General features: G+C 37.3%; 2 protein-coding genes across 2 annotated transcripts; one reads left to right on the forward strand and one right to left on the reverse strand.

Moving 5' to 3' along the window:
• Positions 1–2,167: 2,167 nt before the first annotated feature.
• LOC136263381 (gamma-aminobutyric acid receptor-associated protein-like 2) lies at positions 2,168–6,161 on the reverse strand. Its single transcript, XM_066057891.1, has 5 exons — positions 6,006–6,161; positions 2,722–2,777; positions 2,581–2,659; positions 2,434–2,527; positions 2,168–2,327 (listed from the first exon to the last, which is right to left on the reverse strand). The coding sequence occupies exons 1-5, from the start codon at positions 6,037–6,039 to the stop codon at positions 2,237–2,239; spliced, it is 354 nt and encodes a 117-aa protein (XP_065913963.1). The 5' UTR covers positions 6,040–6,161; the 3' UTR covers positions 2,168–2,236.
• Positions 6,130–19,952, forward strand: LOC136263380 (uncharacterized). Its single transcript, XM_066057890.1, has 18 exons — positions 6,130–6,383; positions 6,436–6,479; positions 6,527–6,612; positions 6,900–7,004; positions 8,819–8,934; positions 9,301–9,433; positions 9,492–9,602; positions 10,103–10,207; positions 10,256–10,358; positions 10,801–10,904; positions 11,810–11,945; positions 12,292–12,377; positions 12,426–12,498; positions 12,554–12,662; positions 14,852–14,990; positions 18,335–18,484; positions 19,389–19,552; positions 19,612–19,952. The coding sequence occupies exons 1-18, from the start codon at positions 6,175–6,177 to the stop codon at positions 19,760–19,762; spliced, it is 2,124 nt and encodes a 707-aa protein (XP_065913962.1). The 5' UTR covers positions 6,130–6,174; the 3' UTR covers positions 19,763–19,952.
• Positions 19,953–21,642: the final 1,690 nt, after the last annotated feature.

The following is a 21,642-nucleotide window of genomic DNA, read 5'->3' on the forward strand; positions in this document are numbered from 1 at the left end:
GTTACTGTGTAGTTATTTTTGTACTGTAAGTTAAGTAATGCAAGTCTTGCCAGGGCTCCTGCACTGATCACTCCTTGGCTATCAGTGTATGGTAAACCTGAGTCTAGGCCCCTGTTTGTATACTATATTAATCAATAAGATGTTTATCATCATCATTACTAGAACATCTTGGGTAACTGAACATCTCAACCAAGTGAGGTGTCTGGGTCTAAATGTGTACAGTTCTACCAGAAGCCCACAAGCCTGGTTATACTGTGTGACCATGTTAATAACTTAAGCCAAGGTGTCAGAGGTTCACTGGACTCGTGTTTTTTTGTTTTTTTTTACTCACATTCTGGCAACTGGTTAACTATTTTACACTGAATAATATAAAAGATGCAATCTCAAGTGGTTGCAGCTGCCCACCAATACATGGTTGGGTACTACAGCCCAGTACTATAGATGCATTCTCGTGTCTTTAGTATACTTTATCAAGTGTGGCTAGCCATGCACCGTGAGCTATTTCATGGATACATTAACAGGAAACATTTTAAATGGGAAAACAACGCTTTGTGGTCATAGTATACCCATGCATGGTTTGTGTTTATGAATATATAGGGAAGGTGTGGTAATTTGGGGAATTGCTATAACATAATTATCAAATACCATGCAAGAGTACTTGCAGAACAGAGAATGAATGTTGTAGATGTAAGGGGATTGTGATTGTGGAAAACAGCTGGTGAAGTCATGGTAATATAAAACCATTTAGGAAGTCTATAGAATACTTTCAATATGTAGTTATGTCTATTTTATTAGAAGGGGTTGATATGTTTGTTCAGTCCCAAAAATATTCCTACTTTTTAGTGTCTATCTTGCAGTACAGATTGTTGATTTCATTACTTACAAACAGTAATGTGAGCAGGGGAGTATCCTTCCTGCCCTTTCTCCGTGATTGATCATAATTTGTTTCATGTTTTGTGAGTTAATCTTCAAGTGTGGGCTGTTTACACCACATGAGTATGTTAATGGAAATTGGTAAAGGTCGAATTGCCTTCTGGATCACATGAGCACCCTAAATCAGGAATGTATAGGACAGTTTGCACCCATTATTCCACATGAGTTTCAGAAGAAAAAAATAATAGTCTTGGTTGGTTGTAGAACAGCAATGTGTGGAGAATGGGAGTGCCATAGCTTAATTTACACTATTGCTCTCAATCCTTTTTCTTGCATTTATTTGTTGGTAGGTGGTTCTAATGGTAAATGGTTGTGTAGACTGAAAATATGTTCAAGAAACATCCTCTGTGATTTGGTGGTTGTCCATTTGTGCAGGGCACTTTCAGTTGTATGTCAAATTGTGTTTATATTTCTGTTCACTTCATTGAATAAAGTGTTAGTGTTTCATATAATATATCAAAATGTTTTCAATATATTGTCTACCATAAGTTGTGGGCCTGTGAACAACTTATGTTGTAATTGGTGGTAGAGATACAACAATAATTGAGAACTGAGGCTAGTACCATTATGTTTTATTGATACAAAGTCAAATTGTATTGATGTATTGTGTATCATATCATGATATATCAATCGCTACGAACTCTTGATGATACAATCAATGGTGGAGACAATATCAATACAAATACTGTATTACTACAACTTTGTGTGTACATGGCTAATGGTAGCATGCACCCCTGTCCCTGATCATGTGATGGAAACCAGGCATGGTTAGAGTTTCCTAGCATTGGTCTCGTAAGCCAACATATTGTATATGACATCATTCATGCATCTACTCTGTGTTAGAGGTACACTCACCTAGCCCTACCGAAAGAAATTAATTACTTAGCTTCACTTGACCAGGTGAATGCACAACAAATTTCCCATAGAGGTTGAGGTATGGGGATGACAATCTCAGGCAGTGAAGAAGTGTCACTTTTGCCCATTAAGTACATGTGATTGTGATACCCTTATCACCAGTGATATTGTGATAGCAGGTTTGATTTTTCACCACAGACATATGGAGCTTCCATGACTTAACCTAATTCACCTCTATACAATCCTTTGTAAATATAAAACAAAGCCAGGCTCTGTCTACCCCACCACTACCCAAAACAATTAAACTTTTCTGTCAGGTACTTGTACAGTGTATGATACCCTGGCAAGTAATTGAATGTTATAAAACTCAGTGGACATATTAAGCTAGAAATAAGACAGGTTTTGTCAGACTTTCATTCTTCCAATAAATATACTATACAAGAAGAAATTATCCTAGAAAAGTGTTCTCTCCACTGTATGCAATGTAAAGGAACCCATCTTCATCCTTGTTGCCATCATAGACTACTTGCAGAGTGATACTAAATGGGCAAACAAAGGAAAAGAAAATTGAAATCTGTGGTTCATTGCATTATCTTTTATTCACAAAGTTTACACATTAAAACATTGTGTATATACCACTCATACCTTGTTTCTGGTAATCTTTTTTGGATAAACAAAAACATTGTTTGCTCTGGAGGCAAATTAATTCTTTTTCTCACAATATACATAAACTGTGCAACTGTAAGAACACACATACGAACTAGAATCTGTACAAATTAGTTAGAGACCTACTAGTTAAATCATCCGGTTGTAAAAATTTCCCTTTTTCAATATCTGGGAGAGTTGAGCTTGGCACTTTCTGTACAATAATCTGTTATGGAGATATCAACGTGGCCTAACCAGCCACACTTTCAAACACAAACTAAATCATACCGGTACCCTATCTGGATATTTCTCTAGTATCTGTCTGGACTCACTTTGTCTTTCACCTGGATAGGAGAAAGCAAGGGATAACAAATTCACTACTAGTCAAGTAGTCTGGTACACCACACAGATCCTTGCCGGGCTGATTACAAATGCCCATTGGAAAGGGTCTAGTATTGCCATGCGAGGAGTCCATAACTTTGAGGAATCTGCACTCATACAGTAGCTATCTTGTGCACTGTAGACAAGAGGTCCGTATCATGAATCGGAAGATGTGTGTAGTGAACCCTCTGACATAATGTTTGCAGAGCTGTACTGTTGAACTGAACTGTTTCGAAGTACATCTAAACTAGACCAGAGTATTGTGGTTGTTGCTTTATACCAGTTATATGTAGAGGCATCCAAGTTAGCTAATTGCCAGAAAATAAGCTTAGCTAGCTATATTGTGGCAAGGGATAATGGTAATGACCCGCACTCTACATTTGAAATTGTTTGATGAAAAACAGAAAATCACCAAATAGTGGCCTAACTGAAAAGTACATAATGCTAAAACTGTGTGTAATCCTTTGGCACTAGTGTATTCATGTGATGTCACAATAAAAGTCGGGAAAGATAATTACATTATTAATTTTGTAATTAGGCATCAGGTTGGGTTACAAAAATGAAACAGCTTTCAACTCAAGAAAGCAATAGCCACCAAACAATATTTCAGTAACTGTTGGTCAATATAAACATTGTGGTATATTTTACAATATATCAAGTGTTAAAATCCTAGTGCCCATGCAGTCGATGCCAGTCTTTGTTAATTATCAGCTGTAACTCGTCCACCATATCACGGATCAAAATAACCTATATTACATTAAAAACTACTCTCCTCCTTGTTCCTGATAATTCCATGATGTGGTCAAACCAGTTTCAACAAAACTGAGGCTCATGCTCCAATTGCATGTGTGCATTAATTTTCTGCCCCAACTACCAGCTGTGACATCATGTGTTTCCGCTCTATAGCTAGATTAATATTTGTGCACATGTATCTAGTAATAGTAATAATAACTTTACAGTGCATGGCATTGTATAATTACAGTAAAGAGATTCCAACACTAGATTGCATATTGCACTGTACTCTGGCACTGTGCCCCGCCCCTTCGTAAAAAGTAAGGGCATGGTGAAATACAGATACTAAATCATTTCTATACCTCCCAGATTCGGTGGTAGCCAATTAATGCATGCCAATGATGTTCACACAAAAATTGCCTTGGCAACACAATGCTATTGTTCGAATTGAAGGGAATCATTTGACGTAGCAAGCAGTTATGTGTGCCAGGCAAAGTTGATTGCTAGTTTACCATTTCCGCCCGCATGCCTTAATAGAAGTGTCACAAAATTTTCATTATATGGCTGTATGGATTTTCAAATATTCATTATTGTAATAGTAGACTTCCTTCAAGGTTTTAGCCATGAATAATGACCTTCCGCCTGCCATCATGATGATATTTTTTAAAACGGGAAACTAGCAATCAACTTTGCCTGGCCTAATTGAATTCCTTAAATGATTTGATATTTGTATTTCACCCTAGGGGTGGGCGATACAAGTAATAAAATATCGATACCGATACCAGAATGTCCGATACTTTGGTATCAAGTACTTTTTATGAAGAATCGGAAATTTCAATACCTGGTGATCACATGATATATTGCTTACATTGTGCATGCAAAACTTGTGTTAGGCCACATAAACTAATTATTAGTTTCCTGCACTCAAAATACCAGTGCAGGAGGGCAGATTTTATTTTATTTTTTACTAACTAGATAGCTGAATTAGCTAGCTAAAATGACTCAGACTGCAGTTTTCTTAGACTGCTCTAGCAAGGTACTACCTTTAAAAGGTGCTGGATGGCTGCACTAAACCACCAGTGGTGCAAAAAATTCTTGATGAGGTAAGAAAAATGGCGATGAGGGTGGGCCGGGGACTATAATTAAGTTTATGTGGCCTTATGGATGCAAACTCTATAAAATGAAATGTTTCAGCCATTACTGTACTATAATCCTTCGCCAAAAGGGGTGCAGCGATACAAGAAAATTTTGCTTCTATATACGATTCCAAGTACTTTTTTACTGAGTAGCTACTTGTGATTTTTGTGCTAAGCAGCCACAGTTCATGCAGTTCAGTACGTGAACCTTACAGTGCTGAGTTTCTCAATGAAGACTGGTGGGTTGAATAAAGTTTAATTGTATTATTGTTATTAAAGCTTTACAGTGACCAGCACTGAAGGTCTGACAGCAATGTGTGCTACAGCCTTAGGATTACCTAACCTAGCTAGCAAAGTTAATAACAATAACAACAATACAATTAAACTTTATTCAATCCACCAGTCTTCATTGAGAAACTCAGCACTGTAAGGTTCACTACTGAACTGTGGCTACTTAGCACAAAAATCACAAGTAGCTACTCAGTAAAAAAGCACTTGGAATCGTATATTATAGTCATAGAAGCAAAATTTTCTTGTATCGCCCACCCCTTTTGGCAGCGCCAGACTACTTACACCAAGATGACTTATACTGATGCCAGATGGTCTCCCTTGGTCTCATACCATTCATCTCGCGCCAGGGAAGGTTTACTGAATATCACCAAGAACTGAATGCATAGCATGGCTGCTAATTGATGCCAGCTGCACGAGTAACCTATGCTAGCGACACCAGATCCTTTCCAGCAGGCAGCGCTGCAAGCCTGAAGTGTACCAGACCAAATATACAAGATGGTGGTGGCATAGATAAGGCCACTCCAAATAAATTCTGTTTCCCGTCCTGTACTCAGGCATATTTGCATGCGGGCAGACGGTCCATTTCCATTATTTCATTATAAGATTGGCTAGCTTTTCAAGCCATTATTTGCCTGGCACAGCCCATCTCTTGATTTATTTAACAATTATATAAATTTGTAAATAAGTAGCTAACTACATATGTACGAATATACTCATGATCGAGTTTGTACATTAACAAATATATAAAAAGGCTGCATAAAAGCATGCTTAAACTTGTTCCTTCTTTGTAAGTTGCAAAAATAACTCATTGACAAATTTGTGCTGATTTGATAGCACTGCTGACACTGTTTCAAGATAGCTTTTACTGAGCCTATCAGTATGCAAGAATAACCGGATAATAATGGAAGAATACGGAACAATGGATTATTTAGAGCTGGCAGTAACCGGATGCGGGCGGTGGACGGGAAACAGAGAATTTATTTGGAGTGGCCTAATAGCTAGACCCTCCGAGTACAGACGATGCACACTTACCAAGTGTATGGTTCTTCTTAAATTCCCACTCCATACTTCTGAATCACACTTGGTCCCCTTTCGACGTATTTCAGATTCTAGCGCAGGATGACGAATTTCATCGTACTTCATCAAGTACCCTGCGCTAGAAATAAAATTAATTCTTATTGTTTCGTTTGCCTTGTCGCAAATGCGCGAGTCGCGAGAAACAAGACACCCGCTTCGATGGGGAGTGTTATTTAGCACCAAGGAGCTGTTTTTCTTGATATCAGTCTGCGTGGTTGGCGCATTTCTTTTCAGCGGCGTTAACGAGAACGCTTTTTTGGGGCTAGGTTGGGAGGAGCTCTTCAACACAGATATATTTGAAAATGGGGATTTTCCTCTGGATCACGAAAAGCTGTAAGTAGTCTATGCCTACACCATAATGATTTTACTAAGCATTTTATTCTAGCCCACAGCCTATTGTGTCTGACATAGATGGGGATGGCAAACCAGGTGAGTAGGTATAGTGGGTGGGGCTGACATTGTGCAAATATTTGCAGAGATAATACTCATAGCATCTGAACATCCTGGGGAGCTGCACCTCTCTATGTTCAACTTTAAGTGGAACGATGCCTTGTCTTTGAAGGTGAACTGAATTCAATCTTATAGTAGTACAGCAGTGTATGCTAACATACAGCATGGTCACCATGGTGTTGTGTATACACATTGTGTTGCCGTCTGTTATAAGTAAAAATGTACAGAGCCTTTTGTTAGTGGTCTCTTAATTCAGAGGGAGTCCTTTATATTCTTGAGTGGGGTATTAAGTTGCCCATCCAGTTGTCAATATCAGATAGATATTATATACTCAATGCTAGTTTGATTAACAGTGTATTGTATGTGTGTATTAGTAGTGAGGTCATTATTATATTACAGGCTAAGGTTTTACTACCGCTGGCAGTTAATTCTACAATACGACCCATCGCCATGGCAGCAGGTTTCACTAAAGTGTATACCACTTTAGTAGAACTAAGACTGAAGGTAAACAATGTAGTGTTGTATACAATGATATTGTACCATGTAGGGAGTGCATGTAGACTACCCTGATATAATATTATCTGTTACTCAACTTCAGCCACGTAGCATTCATGGAAAACACCTGCCACCTGCTAGCAGTTTTTATCTTTCAAATGTTCCCTCTAAATACTGGAGCCATTTCATGGGTAAATCCACAGTAGGACATCTACATGGGAATCCTTACAGTGTTTGCAAGCCTATACTGATATTTGTGGGAGAACATGTGGTAATTTGGGAAACTACCATAACATAATCACATCATGTAAGAGCTGTACATGTTGTAAGGGAATTGTGATTACGGAAAAAGTTGGTAAAATCATGGAAACAAACAAACAAAAAAAACAAAACTATTTACAACGTTCTGTACAACAATAAGTAATGATGCTTGTATGTTTATTTAGGAAGGAGAATTGATAAAGTCAATCCTGAATTTTACCTGATCATACTGTACATATGTATGTGATATATGCCATGTAGTCTGGCAGTCCAAAAAAAATTGTGCACCTCATCATTGTCCTGCATCATTACAATGATAACCTAGTAACTAGTTTTTAATGGGCAGAGGTGTAGAGATGATGAAAGTATCATGTATTAGTTTATAGTCATACTCATAGTCCTTTGATACAAACCATAGATAATATAGTACAAGTAGGGAATTGCAATGATGCAGACAATCCTCATTATGGGTAGGGACTTTGAGTGGCCATGCCTCACTAACTCTGCTTTGTTTCTTCTTGAATTTACCTTGACAATTTCCTATTCAGTATCCACTATTAGATTACGTGAGTGTTATCAAATCACATCGGTTTGCAGCCAGTTTGTCCCGGAACTTCTTTGCTATTGTTGCTCAGACATGGCACCAATAATTTATGTGGTGCTATTACTAGGGATTGTGACAAGGTACGAGAATTTTTTAAGCATCAACTAAGTCCCCAATGACTGAAGACTTTTATGAAGGTTATATTTTGTGAAGCGAAGCTGATTCTGAACCCGTAACCAAGACCAAGTTAAACCCATAACGAGGATTGTCCATACATAAAACTATTTGTTCTTACGGAAATGACGTCACCGTTGCGAATCCCTACTTGTACTATAGTATCTATGTACAAACTTAGAAGAGAGTACTTTATTTTTTCTTGTCTTAGCCTGTGTTTGCTTTAAAGTGAGATGTGCTCTATAAATACATGTACCCTCCTGTGATTTGACAGTCGGTCTTTGTTGAAACTCTAAAACACACCTTTAATTGCACTTACATGCTTGTATGCAAATTGTGTTTGTATTTCTGTTCTCTTCATTCAATAAAATGTTTAGTGTGTTTCGTGTTTAGTGAAATGCTAAAATGTTTTCATCATTTTGGGACGGTTTATATTTGTGCATATGTAATGTGTGTGTCAGTGTGTGCGTGTGTGTGTGTGTGTGTGTGTGTGTGTGTGTAGTGTGTTTGTCAGTGTGCGTGTTAGGCGTGTGTAGACTGTGTACGTGTTATGTGCGTGTGCGTGTGTGTATGTAGTGTTCGTTTGTGTGTGTGTGTACGTGTGTAGTGTACATGTGTGTGGGTGTGTGTAGTGTGTGTATGTGTGTAGTGTGTTTGACAGTGTGAGTGTGTGTGCGTGTTAGGCGTGTGTACGTGTTATGCGTGTGTACGTGTTATGCGTGTGTACGTGTTATGCGTGTGTACGTGTATGTATGTAGTGTTCGTTTGTGTGTACGTGTAGTGTGTGTGTGTGTGTGTGTGTACGTACATACACATGTGTGTTACTTGTGTCCATATCACACAGGTTGTAGTTGTGCTATTGTCAGACTTCACGTTACTATGTTACAACCACCAAATGAAACGGCTACAGTGGTCCACCAAACTCGCAAAAGACATGGATTTGAGCACCACAACAATCAGGTATAGTTTGTAGTTTTGTACTGAATTTGACCTTTGAATTTGACCACAGCAAAGCTAAAAGAAATACCCAGCCTTAAACAAAAATTTTATTCAGTTTAAAACTATTCAAAAAGTATTGAATAGTTTTCCCGTTCATAAATAAATGTTGTCATACTCATTATAGGCGTTCCGTGACATGTCTTGTCAAGCAGTTAATACTGTCAGACATTCATGATATAGGTAGACATGAATATAAATATTTACTGTATAATGAAAAACTGTTGTGTTGGGTAACTTTTGGCAAAATGCTACCCGTAAGTTTATAATTTAGTTGCTATAGTTACATAGCACATCTTTAATAAAGACACACTTTTATCCTGTACATAGAGAACCTGCATTGCTGGTCACACCCACGGCACTACAGCCAGAAGATAAAGGATCAATAATTGTCGGTGGACGATTGTCATTACGAGGTGATCCACTGTTCAGGAAGAGTGAGCAAATTAGAGAAAAACTTAATGTATGTTTTACAGTGATAGTACCTCTGGCTCTGCTTACTGAGATATTGTTTATAATAGTACGACAGTTTGGGACACTATTCTGTTTATGCTGTACATGCCAGAGATGGTGCTATGAGATGGAAACATGAACCAGGAGATTTTGAATCCACCCTCCCTTACTCTTTAGAGGTGAGACAACTTGTGTATTGTCTCTCACTGTGTTTGTGCATGTGTGGTGTAGACATACAGTGTATGTAAGAAGTGCTTTGCATTACATGGTTACTCTAATAGAACAGTCACTATAATGCTCAGTCAGTGATTGTTATTTTATTGTAGTTTTATGGTGCAAATGTTTCTTACTGTGTTAATGTTTCTTATGAACAATTCTTCACTACCAAAAGGTCACATATTTATTAAGGCCCCAGAATATCTGATAGTGCAGAAACTGACCTATACCTTGATGATAAGGGCCGGGACACACACAAAATACAAATCCTTTAGCTGCCACATGCCCAGTAAAACACTGAACCACCTGTGCACTGCTGTGGTACTACAAGTCAGGACTAGTATACCAGGCAAGGGCGCTCAAAGTCCTACCTGATGTTCGCCCTTTATGTGTGACATGAATGGTTGGTCTATGCTTCTCCAGTTAATGGGTAGCCTTATTTATTCATCTTCCTCCATTGTAGGAGGTCTCATCATTTCAACACTACAAGTTGACAACACACAGGAGGGTAGCTCATGTCGGTGAGGTGTCATGGCAACAATACAGCCAATCACTCAGCAAAGCACTGGTAACCTCACAATATACTATGATGTGGTGTATTAACATGTTGTGTTAGCCGCATTCATGGCAACATGATGCTGATACTGAAATGCGATTGGCTCATTTTACAAAAGATAAGAAGAACACAGATCCTAATCTTAGTGATCATGTTAGTAAAGGTAGGAATATCATTGCTGTGGTACCACTCTTAAATGGCTTCTTGATTTAAGTATGGCCAACCATACCAGCCTGCAGTTATGCTGCAGTGCTAAAGTAATCCACCTATTATGTGCAAATTTATGTATACTGTTTGGGCAACTTTTGCCTTCTGAACATTATAAGCAAGTGTACAGGTGTATTGTTGTTGTGTTATGCCTGCATGATCAGTGGGGTGCCTACTGATCCATGAGTGTCTGGATAATCCCTGCACTAAATTGTTGTTTAGTCCTACATGACTGACACATTTGAATTTATTTGTGTGAATTTGCAGTAGTGGCTCCTAATAATAGTTTTAAAAAGTTCTGGCTGATTGGCAAGATATTATAATATGTGACTGTATCCTAAATTCCTGGTACTTTGCAAGTTGACATAATATTCTCATTGTGTGCTATATACATGTAGTTGGAGATTTGGCTAAGGAGCATATGGGCAGTAAAATGCCATCACCTCCCACCCAAGAAGATTATTTGAATGCTTCCAATGTTGTAGTGATCCATTCTCAAAAGGTATGGTAAAGATTATACACGCACACTATATGCTCAATAACTACACTGCACACATTACACACATATTCACATATAAAATTAATATGCTCTTAGAGAGTAAGTTGTTGTCTGAGAACTATGTTGCTATCACTTGTAAACTATCTAAGCTTCTGATCACCCAGTTTGAAATGAGCTAACAAGTATCATAGTTTTGTTGTGCGGACCCCAATGGTTTCTGGTAATGATAAAAGTGTTTGGATTGGTGGTTTGCTTGAATAATTGAAGCCAATTCATTTGTACACAGAACTTCATTCAAATTCTCTAATAGAACATACACCTATATTTGAAATACTCTAATGGGATAGTCATTTCAATTTTGAGAGTACAGATATACAGATCAGTCAGATAGCAAGGCTGTACTATATTTGAGTAATAGTGTGTATATGTATGGTACAGTGCACCAAAAAGTAGCGAAGAAGTTGCAAGGGTTCACAAATGTTTGTGAAGTCTGCCAACAGATTTTGTAAAGTTTGCTATTGGTATGCAAAAGGATCATGAAAGGCTTACGAAGTACTTGAATGTAGATTATGTGTTTTGGTGGGGTTCATGAAGTCACATATAAATCTCTTATATGAAATATGAAACAAGATCAATTAGTGGTTGCCTACAACATCTTTATGAGCAAACACAACCTTATGTCAACAGCTTATGATCTACAATCTGATTCAGTTAGAAAATACAACACAGCAGGGCTTAGCAATTAGGTTGCATAATGTTCGTAAAGCCTATGCTACCAGCTCACAAAGCCTTGCACCTAACAAACATGTGCAGCCATTGCGACTACTTTGTTACTTTTTATGTGCAGTGTACGGTACATCAGTTACACTACAAATAATGTTGTTATCCCTTCCACTGCCACATTAAAGGGTGTTGAAGTGCTTCACTTGTTTCAAGGACGTCCATTATGTTCACTGCCTCTGGCACCGATGCATACGTCACATGCTGATATTGATGCTGATGGGACCATAGAACACATGTCTGCCATTCTGACACATCCTGAGGGTATGTGTGTACATGTTATCATTTATGTTGTAATAGTTGTATGTGTTCCACAAAAGAATAGTCACTTATTTAACATGGGCGCTTACAGAGTGCTAATGATGGCAAGCGTATTTCCACCTGTTTCTCTTTCTACCAATTGAATGTTGTTTTTTTCTCTTATTTTCTTGGCAGAAATCAATGTGCAGTTCAAAAATATTAACAATATAGTGACTGTTCTATTAGATTTCTAGTTGCTCTTTCTATACTGTCAATCTGGAAGCATTTACGTGAACAAACTTTTTGCAAATTGTGTACATAAAAAAGTTTATGAAATAATATATTATTTCTTACCCACATTATCATTTAGCTGGTGAAGATCAACCTCCTACACAAACTGCTGGTGAAGCAATTAAATGTTATGGAAAAGCAACCAAAATGGCTCCAGCAGAGAAGGTCAGGTCTCCAAGTCTTGTTGTCCATTTTAGCATTCTTTGTATACAGGTTATCTTCAAACATCGTATATGCAGTCACATTGGATGGCTTGAAACATTGATGGAGTCACTTCCTATTAAAAGTGAATGCTTTGATTCTCTGAGTGATTATATTATATATTGTTGTATGTCTTTCAGCAACTCCATTCCCAATCTTGGACTACCTTCCAGATGTCCTGCCCCTAGACAATCCTAAACCTGCCCATCTGACGGGAGCTGAGGCACTCAGTCCAGTCATTATTAAAAGGTACCAATACAATATTATTAGTGTATACATAACCAAGAGCTCATATGCTCCTGAGGTTATGTGCTCGCTGCCAGCCACATGGTTACCATGTAGTTGTTTGAAGTTGTATGCAAATTGCAGTCTACATAAATATGTTAAAAATGAAATATTGAAGAATAAAATGGTATGTTTGTTGGGAAAATTTGATCAGACTGATTTAAGGCATGTCCACACGAATTCGAATTAGGAACCGGATGCAAAACGAATTCAGGCAATGCGTATTGAATCCGAATTGAACGTGTCCACATGCATTATCGCGTAATGCGCATTATTGAATTTACTAGTGTGATAAACGGATAATTAAACGATTGAGAAAACACTCATTTGCGCCAACCAAGAGAACAGTGAGTTTAACGATAGACTGAAAGGAATAGCTCGTAGTAACGCTTATACTTTTGTTTATAACGTACCGGAAGGATTTCTACGAATAGAATACGAAAAACTGCTGATGGTGCGTGATGGGTAGGGACCGTTGGTTCTTTCAAACTCTAAGGGCTAGATACGATGATGAAACACTGCTTCCATACGTCCCTGCGCTTTTATCACACCGAGCGCTTCTGTATTTTTATCCTTTGTTTACAAAGGTCACGCGCAAACGTGTCAAGCCCTCACGTGTTGCATTATTATGACGTAGCAAATCCCGATTCGTAGCCAATTCGTATTCAAACCACCTGAGGAGGTGGATTCGTGTAATCCACTTTCAATTCGAATCACCCTAATGCGCATTCCGTGTGGACGCGAATAATTTGAATCAATGCGGATTCAATTCGCATTATTCTTGTAGTGTGGACATGCCTTTAGTATAGTCACATATGTGATTGAGTTGATATGGATATTTTTATGTGCATGTGGTATGTTTTATAAACTATGTATTATACATACAGTACGTAGTTCACTGTTGTGAATGTGTTGTGCTGTAGTGTTTAAATGTTGATCCAATGAAATATGATCTTGATCAATGATGATGATCAGTAATTGTGGTAAAATCATTGGTGGTCAATGATCTATAGAAGCTTATGATCCCAAGATCCACACTACTACAGTAGGATACATAATGATAAAATTGTTATGTACGTACTCCAGTACTCGTCTACTTTTCATAATTATGGACATTTTGGAATGCAGACTGCCAAGATATAGAACAAATAGTTATAAAGTACAATTAGTACATACAGGTGTATGTAATGTGACTCACATATGTGACTGGATTTGCGAAAAGGGGTCTTCCACACACATCCAATTCTATGAACTAGGAAGACCATAACTTTGTGTTCAAGAAAGATACAAACCTTCATCCATTAACCTATGTTGGTGTCCACTTCTGACCAAATTTCAAGTCAATAACTTTTTCCTATCTCAAGTTATGAATTGTTCGTAAATGTGTGTGAACGCAAATCTAGTCACATGCATATGTATATGTGGTACAATGAAGATTGAATTTAAATAAGTACCAATGTGCACCCGCAGCCAGCTACTCTGGGTATGCTCCTGGTTTACTAAAATAGTTAAGTGTCTGTATAGTCCTATCTACCTGCACCCATGTGAGTGAAACTATTAAATGAACTTGAGCATAGGAAATGAACATAGAGCAGTCAGCATGTAAGAATTGAAAGTTTATTTCTGCTTTGATTTACTGTAAGGTGATTTCTTTTTGGTGGTCTGAAATATGAGTGTGAAGACTATGTACAGACTTTGTGAATTCACTTCCCTTGAGTTTTACAGCTGTTTAGAAAACAATGGTGCAGGCCTTGTAGGCTACCAGAGATAGTATATCCCTTCAAATTAAAAGAGAGCATGTTTCCTATATACATGAACAAAAAATGAAGGGCAGCCTTGAGGTTTTGTTAAGAGAATTTATGGGAAAAAGCACAGTTGAGAATATACTTCTGTGTTTAATATGTCAACTGTATAAAGTGGTTTGTTTAAATAGCACTTCCTTAGCAGTACACAGCAACATAATTGCAGAATAACAATATAATTCACTAATATGAAATACACAACTACAATAAATTTATTAATTTGATAATTCTGTATGCACAAACCTTATGATAGCATAGTATGTATTATTTATACATTGTTGTACAGTCCATATGGTGCCTGTTTCAACTTGTTAAATGCGTATATTATTAACATGTTTGTTCTCTTTTCAGTGCACACCACAGTGGTCTACAGCTACATTTCAGCAAGGCAGCTGCTTCAATGAACAAGGGAATTTACTATGACACCATTTTTGTATTGAATACTGGTCGTATTACCAGTATAGGACCCCATGGAGAGATTAATTGGCAGGTACTGGAACTATCCTATAAACTTTAGTGAAAATGTACAATGTAGAAATTTTACAAGCTAGTAACAAATTATAAATAGCGCTTAGAGAAGAGCAATCGTTACCTGAGGTGCAAATTTCTACTTTTACAATCTGCATGCTAATGTAGGGATTAAAGTGGTAGTTGAGGTCAAATTCCTAATTTTTGTTTTAACTTTTATGTATTGTAATTGATCAAGACACACGGTAGTGTGTTGTGTGGCCAAGAAAGCCAGAGCACCACACCATGAATATACTGACAGGAAGAAAGAAAACAACTTTTTCACGTATGCATAGAGCTCCATGGCCCCTTCTCCAAAGCACATCATTTTTGCATTATAGCTAGGGTAGGCCACACAGCAAATTTGATTAAGTTCACAACAGCCATTTGCGAGATATGGACATTCAAAGCTTTGTTTTAACTTCTTTGTTTTTCTTCTTATGCCGTACGGGTGCTACTGGAGCCTCGATTTATTTTCACACACTTCACAAAAATTGCTGTAGAACGCAAAACATGTAACTTGATTGCCTCGATCATTGGCACAAATGAAGAGCGTGTAACGGTGGGTTTACATACCAAGTTTGCTGTGAATCTGAGGAATATCCAAGGAGTTATGAGTGTTTATCCATGTAAAAAAAATATCAAACTTCTGTCACAGCTACAGGGTAAACCGAGTATAGGAATAACTTGGAAATTGGTGTGTAGATAGGCTGATCATAGCAGTGCCTTTTGATAGTTTGAATAGCAATAGAGTTATAGCGACAAAGTTATAAAGCAAAAACCAAACAAGTGTAAAATCACGGGATTGAGATACTTTAATAGAGCAGTCACCACGAGGTTAAAAGGTGTACAAAAAATGTCTAAAAAAAACTTTACCAGAGTTCCAACCAGGGACCTCCAGACCTAACACCTGCATCCTTAACCACTGAACCACTGCTACCTTGGCTGATCATCTCACTTAATTTCTGCTTTATAAATGAAATTTCTAGCTTATAATCAAACATTTGTTATTTCATAAATCTACCAATAGAAGTTCTAGATTGTTCTAGAACATTTTATGTATGTTCTATTAGAAGTCCTCAAAAATGTGTGCTCTATTAGAGTATTACAATAATATTACCAGTATAATATTATCAAATATTGAATTAAATCGTGCAGTACAACATTTATATATATATATATAAGTCTGTCTTCAATAATCATCATATGTCTGCATAGAAAAGGACTCAAGTTAGCCATAGGATGCTTTTGGGGCCTTATAAAGTACAAAAAGAAGTGAAATCCACACCAAAACAGCCAAGCTGTGAAAAAAATGGTGCGGCCTTAAGCCTGGGTGAAAAAAGTTGTGAAATCAAAGGTGGCGGACAAGAAATGACTGCAATGATGTTAATTCCTTATAAAAATAATATAAATTTAAAAATAAAGTAGGAATCCAAGCAATAAAAAGTAGTGAAACAAGAGAAGAACGATGGTAGCTATTACAGCATAGCTCGGTGGGAAATCCTACTTTGGCATGATATAGCCATTATTTTGTGTTCAATGCCAAAGTAGGAATTTCCCTCCGAGCTATGCTGTAATAGCTACCATTGTTCTTCTCTTGTTTCACTACTTTTTATCGCTTGGATTCCTACTTTATTTTTAAACTTATAATTTTTAATATACTAGTTTGTTTAGTTTTTTGTTAAGGCATACAGCTAGCTATAAACATGTGACTGTTCTATTAGGGTGACTGCTGTGTTAGAGTATCTTGAGGCAGCCTGCAAGATGTGCGCTTGCCCAAAAAGGGGCGTGGTTTTGATTGATTATAGAGTATGTCGAGTCAGCCTTCCAAATTGAAGGTGTGTGGTCACTGAAATACAGCTAGTGCAAAAGGGGTGTGTCATCGTGGCGATAGATCGATAATATGCAGAATGAAGAATGGGCATGATTTTATGACCTATCGTGAAGCTATCTAGTACCAGTACCTCCGTACAGTACCCTCCGTTATAGATTATATCAGTAAGGAATGTAATCAATTCCTCTGTACAGTAGCGTAGTCTAAGCGCCTTAAATAATCTTGTGGCGTCTATTTTGCTGCTTAAAGAAAGTGCTGATACGGAAAATTGATGCCTCGATATGGTTTCGTTTAATGAAGAAGAAGCAAGCAGCCTGATTGAAGATAAAAGAAAAGACAAGGCGCAGAGGGCACACACTCGTCGGAACCCCAAAAGGCACATCCCACTGGTGATTTTGTTATTGTTGCATAAAATGGTGGCCGTGCACTGCTTCGTTTGGCCTCTAGGCTTGCGACTGTGGTCAGTCAGTCAGGCAGTCAGTCTAACAAGTTTTGGTGATTTTTAAAATTCTGTATCCAGCCACCTGTAAGCGTTTTGTTGTATTTAATGCTTTTTTATGTATTATATGGACTAGTGCTATTCCGTAAAGGTGATTTTCGTCTCATAAGATATCTCTAGGATGATTTTTAAAGGCAGGATTTTGGGTGGCACGCAAAAATTTCACATGTATTTCTACTTAAATGGTACGACTGTACCATTTGATAATGGCTGTGTGCATTGTTAAAAATTTATTAGCGTTAACATCATTGCAGCCATTTCTTGGCTGCCACCTTTGATTTCACAACTTTTTTCACCCAGGTTTTTTAAGGCCACACCATTTTTTCACAGCTTGGCTGTTTTTGTGTGGTTATTAATTAAATTTTATAACACTACATCAAGCTGTACTAATAAACAATGGAGCCTTTTCTAATTTTTAACTATATTCATTTTGCATGTACAGCCCTACGCACAAACAATGCATGAAGTTAGCCTGCAACCTATCTGCTTACTTTGTTTGTTGGAAGCATAGTGCAAAAATGACAGACTGTTATTGTTTTATTCTTACACGATAGGCAACTTGAGGCCATTGTTGTACCATTGCGAATTGATATCTTGCACTATCAGCAAAAAGAAATGGTGACACTAAGGATGACAATGGATGTATACTTTGTACATATACAGTGTGCAAAAAAATACACCTGTCAAGGACATTTAACAGTCAAAAATCAAGCTCATGTTGAGCAGTCAGTCAGTCAGTCAGTCAGTCAGTCAGTCAGTCAGTCAGTCAGTCAGTCAGTCAGTCAGTCAGTCAGTCAGTCAGTCAGTCAGTCAGTCAGTCAGTCAGTCAGTCAGTCAGTCAGTCAGTCAGTCTGTCAGATAATTCCACTAAATGAATATTGTTGTTGTTGTTGTACAGTACAGTACTATACAGTGCTATACAGTACTACTACCATAATGTATTATGGTTTTCACTGAAGCCCTCCATAGTTCACTTCCTTACCTTTCTATACAGGAGGATTCTGATGTAGAGTGGTTGGAGGGGCCAAGAGACTCCTCTGCCAATGAAGAGTTGTTTAATCGTGTTGAGAGCTTGTATTTCTTTGTAACACAGACATTTACTCCATCTGCTATTGCAATGTCTTTGACACGTGGTGGAGTCAAGGTATGGATATATTCAAATTTACCATATAACGGGTTATTTCTGAAGGAGTTTAATTTTCGAATTATTCGAAGAACACAGCTACAAAAATTTGACTCTTTGAATATAAAGCTGGCTTGTGCCAGGTCGGCCAAATTCTGTCCACTATTAAACAGAACTCCACATCTTATCATAGATGGTATATGCCCTACTCACTTACTATGATCTTATCATCCCGGGTAGAAGAAATACAGAACAAATACATGATATCTCTTTTTGTACCTAGCAGGCCAACACCTTTGGTTTTATTGACGCTGCAATGGCCATTCCCACAGCAAATCGATGGTGAAGATTACCCGTTTCCCATTGGCAAAAACCACTTTTCCAATAGTGGAGCAGTCCCAATACAATGACACTTAATGAATGTCTCAATTTCGATTGTACCGCTATGCGTGGTCACCGTCTTCACTTAATTTAATACGCTCTTACAAAAATAATTTTAGTAGCGCTAAGTATGACTATAAAGCATTCGAAAATTATGCTTTCAAAATTTATTTTAGCAGCTGCTCTTCGAAAATTCCCCCCTTCGAAATTAACCCGTTATACAGTACTTGTAGCAGTAAATGAGATTTACTGTACAGATGACTATATTTGTTACGAATACAGATGATAAGATTTCAGAACCCCCACTTTTAGTCTAAACAGTTATGGCTTCATATTAAAACTCAAAATATCAGTACATGCAAAGGTTTGGGAAATGCTGTGGATGTACTAAGCCTTTAAATCTTTGTCACAAGATAGGACATAATGTTGGAGAACTTTCCTTTTTATAAAGGATCTTTTCTATGATTTAATTGGGTGGTATATTTTGCACTCTGAGTACCCATACATGGTAGTGTCTAGTACAGTTGCTTAACTCTCTCTATAGGATCACATTTTAGTCGTTGGCTGGAAGCACATAGCAATGGTAAACAGTTATAATGGATTTGACATCACAACTACCAGCATACCTTGCCCACCCGTGAACCGACCAATTGTAAGAGACTTCACTGGTGATGGTGTAAATGATGTCATACTGACATGTCGTAACAAGTGAGTGCTTCAAAGAGCTTCAAAATTGAAGTGTTAAAAATTCTCACAATATTCCACAGGTACTTGGGTATTGTTATGTTCAGAGAGTCTGGCCTATGGAACTCTACTATTGTCAGTGTTCTTGTTGGTATCATCATTCTAGTTGTTGTACACAATGTACGGTTGAAATTTTCCAATCCTTTTGTAGTCCGAAAAGAAGCAATAGACTAGCAACTAACATTCTTTGTACATTTACATTTTATCATGATGAAATGTAACAATAAAATGACATGATTTGAGCAGATTGTTTATAGCTATGTACAGATATGAGGTGTTCATAAGGAACTTACACACTCTACCTTGTTACAAAATACTGTGATCGGTGTGATTTGGAAAATAAAAGAACCATGTTGTGGCACTACTTAGAACGTAGCCCTTGTGTTTTGACATTATGGATTATATTCTTGTTAGGGATTTAAGTGAATATGAACTACCTTTAGTAAACAGGTAACGTAATCTTCAAGTTATAAAATGAACAAAATGTCATATATATAAAGAGAAGCTAAAAACTTGAGAGTAACAATAGTAATCGCTTTTCACTCTATAGCTGATTTTGTAGGTAATTAATGCTAGTAGAGTATCTAACTGAGGTAGATTCAGCAAATGCACTTCCACTAGTAGACCATCAATACCTTACTCTGTCCTTTAGAATAGTGGCTTCATCATATTCAACACCAATCAACAGTTCTATTCTAATACTGTAGTAAATGCCAATCAATACCTCTGAGGCATTAATTTCATCAGAGGTGTACTTGTGGAAGTGCATTTGTACAGGGTATATATAGGGCGTTTGATACTCTCCCTTACTTAATTACTAGCTAGTATTATAAACTCTTTTTGCTAGTGTATGTGTAGTGTCTTGTCTTGTCATAATAATGTGGTTTAATAAGGCTACATCTATGTAACACACAAAATTGTAGTCAGTTGTATGATGTTATTGTATGCATGTATTCGTTAGTAACTAGACATGAAAGAAAGTTAGTTGTGCTGTTATTGCTCTGATGTTAAGTGCCATTAGTATGCATAGCAGACTGTATAGGACATCTTTGACGAAAATCTTCTTCATGAATGTCAGGTTTCCAGTTGTCCTCAATCTTATAATTTGGAATCTGTGCATCCCTTCAATTACTTATCATACAGTGTGATTGTAGGGACCACAAAGGAGATAGTATAGCGGCACAACCAAAAAATTGTGCACTTTTTCATAAAGCCATGAAACTTTCCACATAAACAGTAGTCCTCAATACATGTATTTTTAGATATAGCGCCATTGCTGATTTGACCTTTGGTGACCTTTACGGCCATTTTTGTACAGAAAATTGATCATTTTTGTCTTTAACTTCCTGAGGCAGTGATTAACATGTTAAAACATAGTACCAAACAAAAGATCTTGCTGATAGAAACAACTTGGTTTTTATTTGAAGTCAATAGGTGATTTCATTACGAAGTTATGAGTATTTTTATTAGCTGCAAAATTTGATAAATTCATGCATAATTATCTGCCCACAGGTAATTCACACCTCGAGGGCAGGTAAATTTATCATACAAGGTGAATAATGGTTGGAACTGAAGCAGCTTAGCAATAAATTGCCAAGTTACTGAAAAGAATTGGCTTAAAACTTCAGAGTTAGATAGATGTGAAGTGAAGGTATATTTCATGAAACTATGTATGTTAAACTACAGCTTCACAAACTATCACAAAGCTCTTTAACATAGATTAAATTGTGCACTAGTGGAGTTTTAGGCCACCTTAAAATATCTCATTCAGTGAGTTGGCTGTAACAATTTGTTTTGTACAACTGCACTTAGTTGGTTCAGCACTGGTTTGGGGTCACTCTGAAGACATTTATGGGGTTAGTTATTCCTAACCAATACTGTCAAGCTGCTATGAACTAAAAATTATATATGAATGAGAAATGAGGGGTGATATTTTTGGTCAGAAAAGCCCATGATCCCTACTATACCATATGATAATGTTATTTTGATGGTGACATAGACAGTTGACCCAAAACTAAAAGTGTCACTATATTAAGCCTTACAACTACTTTCGC

This window comes from Dysidea avara, chromosome 8, assembly GCF_963678975.1.
Source record: "Dysidea avara chromosome 8, odDysAvar1.4, whole genome shotgun sequence".
NCBI lineage: Eukaryota > Metazoa > Porifera > Demospongiae > Dictyoceratida > Dysideidae > Dysidea > Dysidea avara.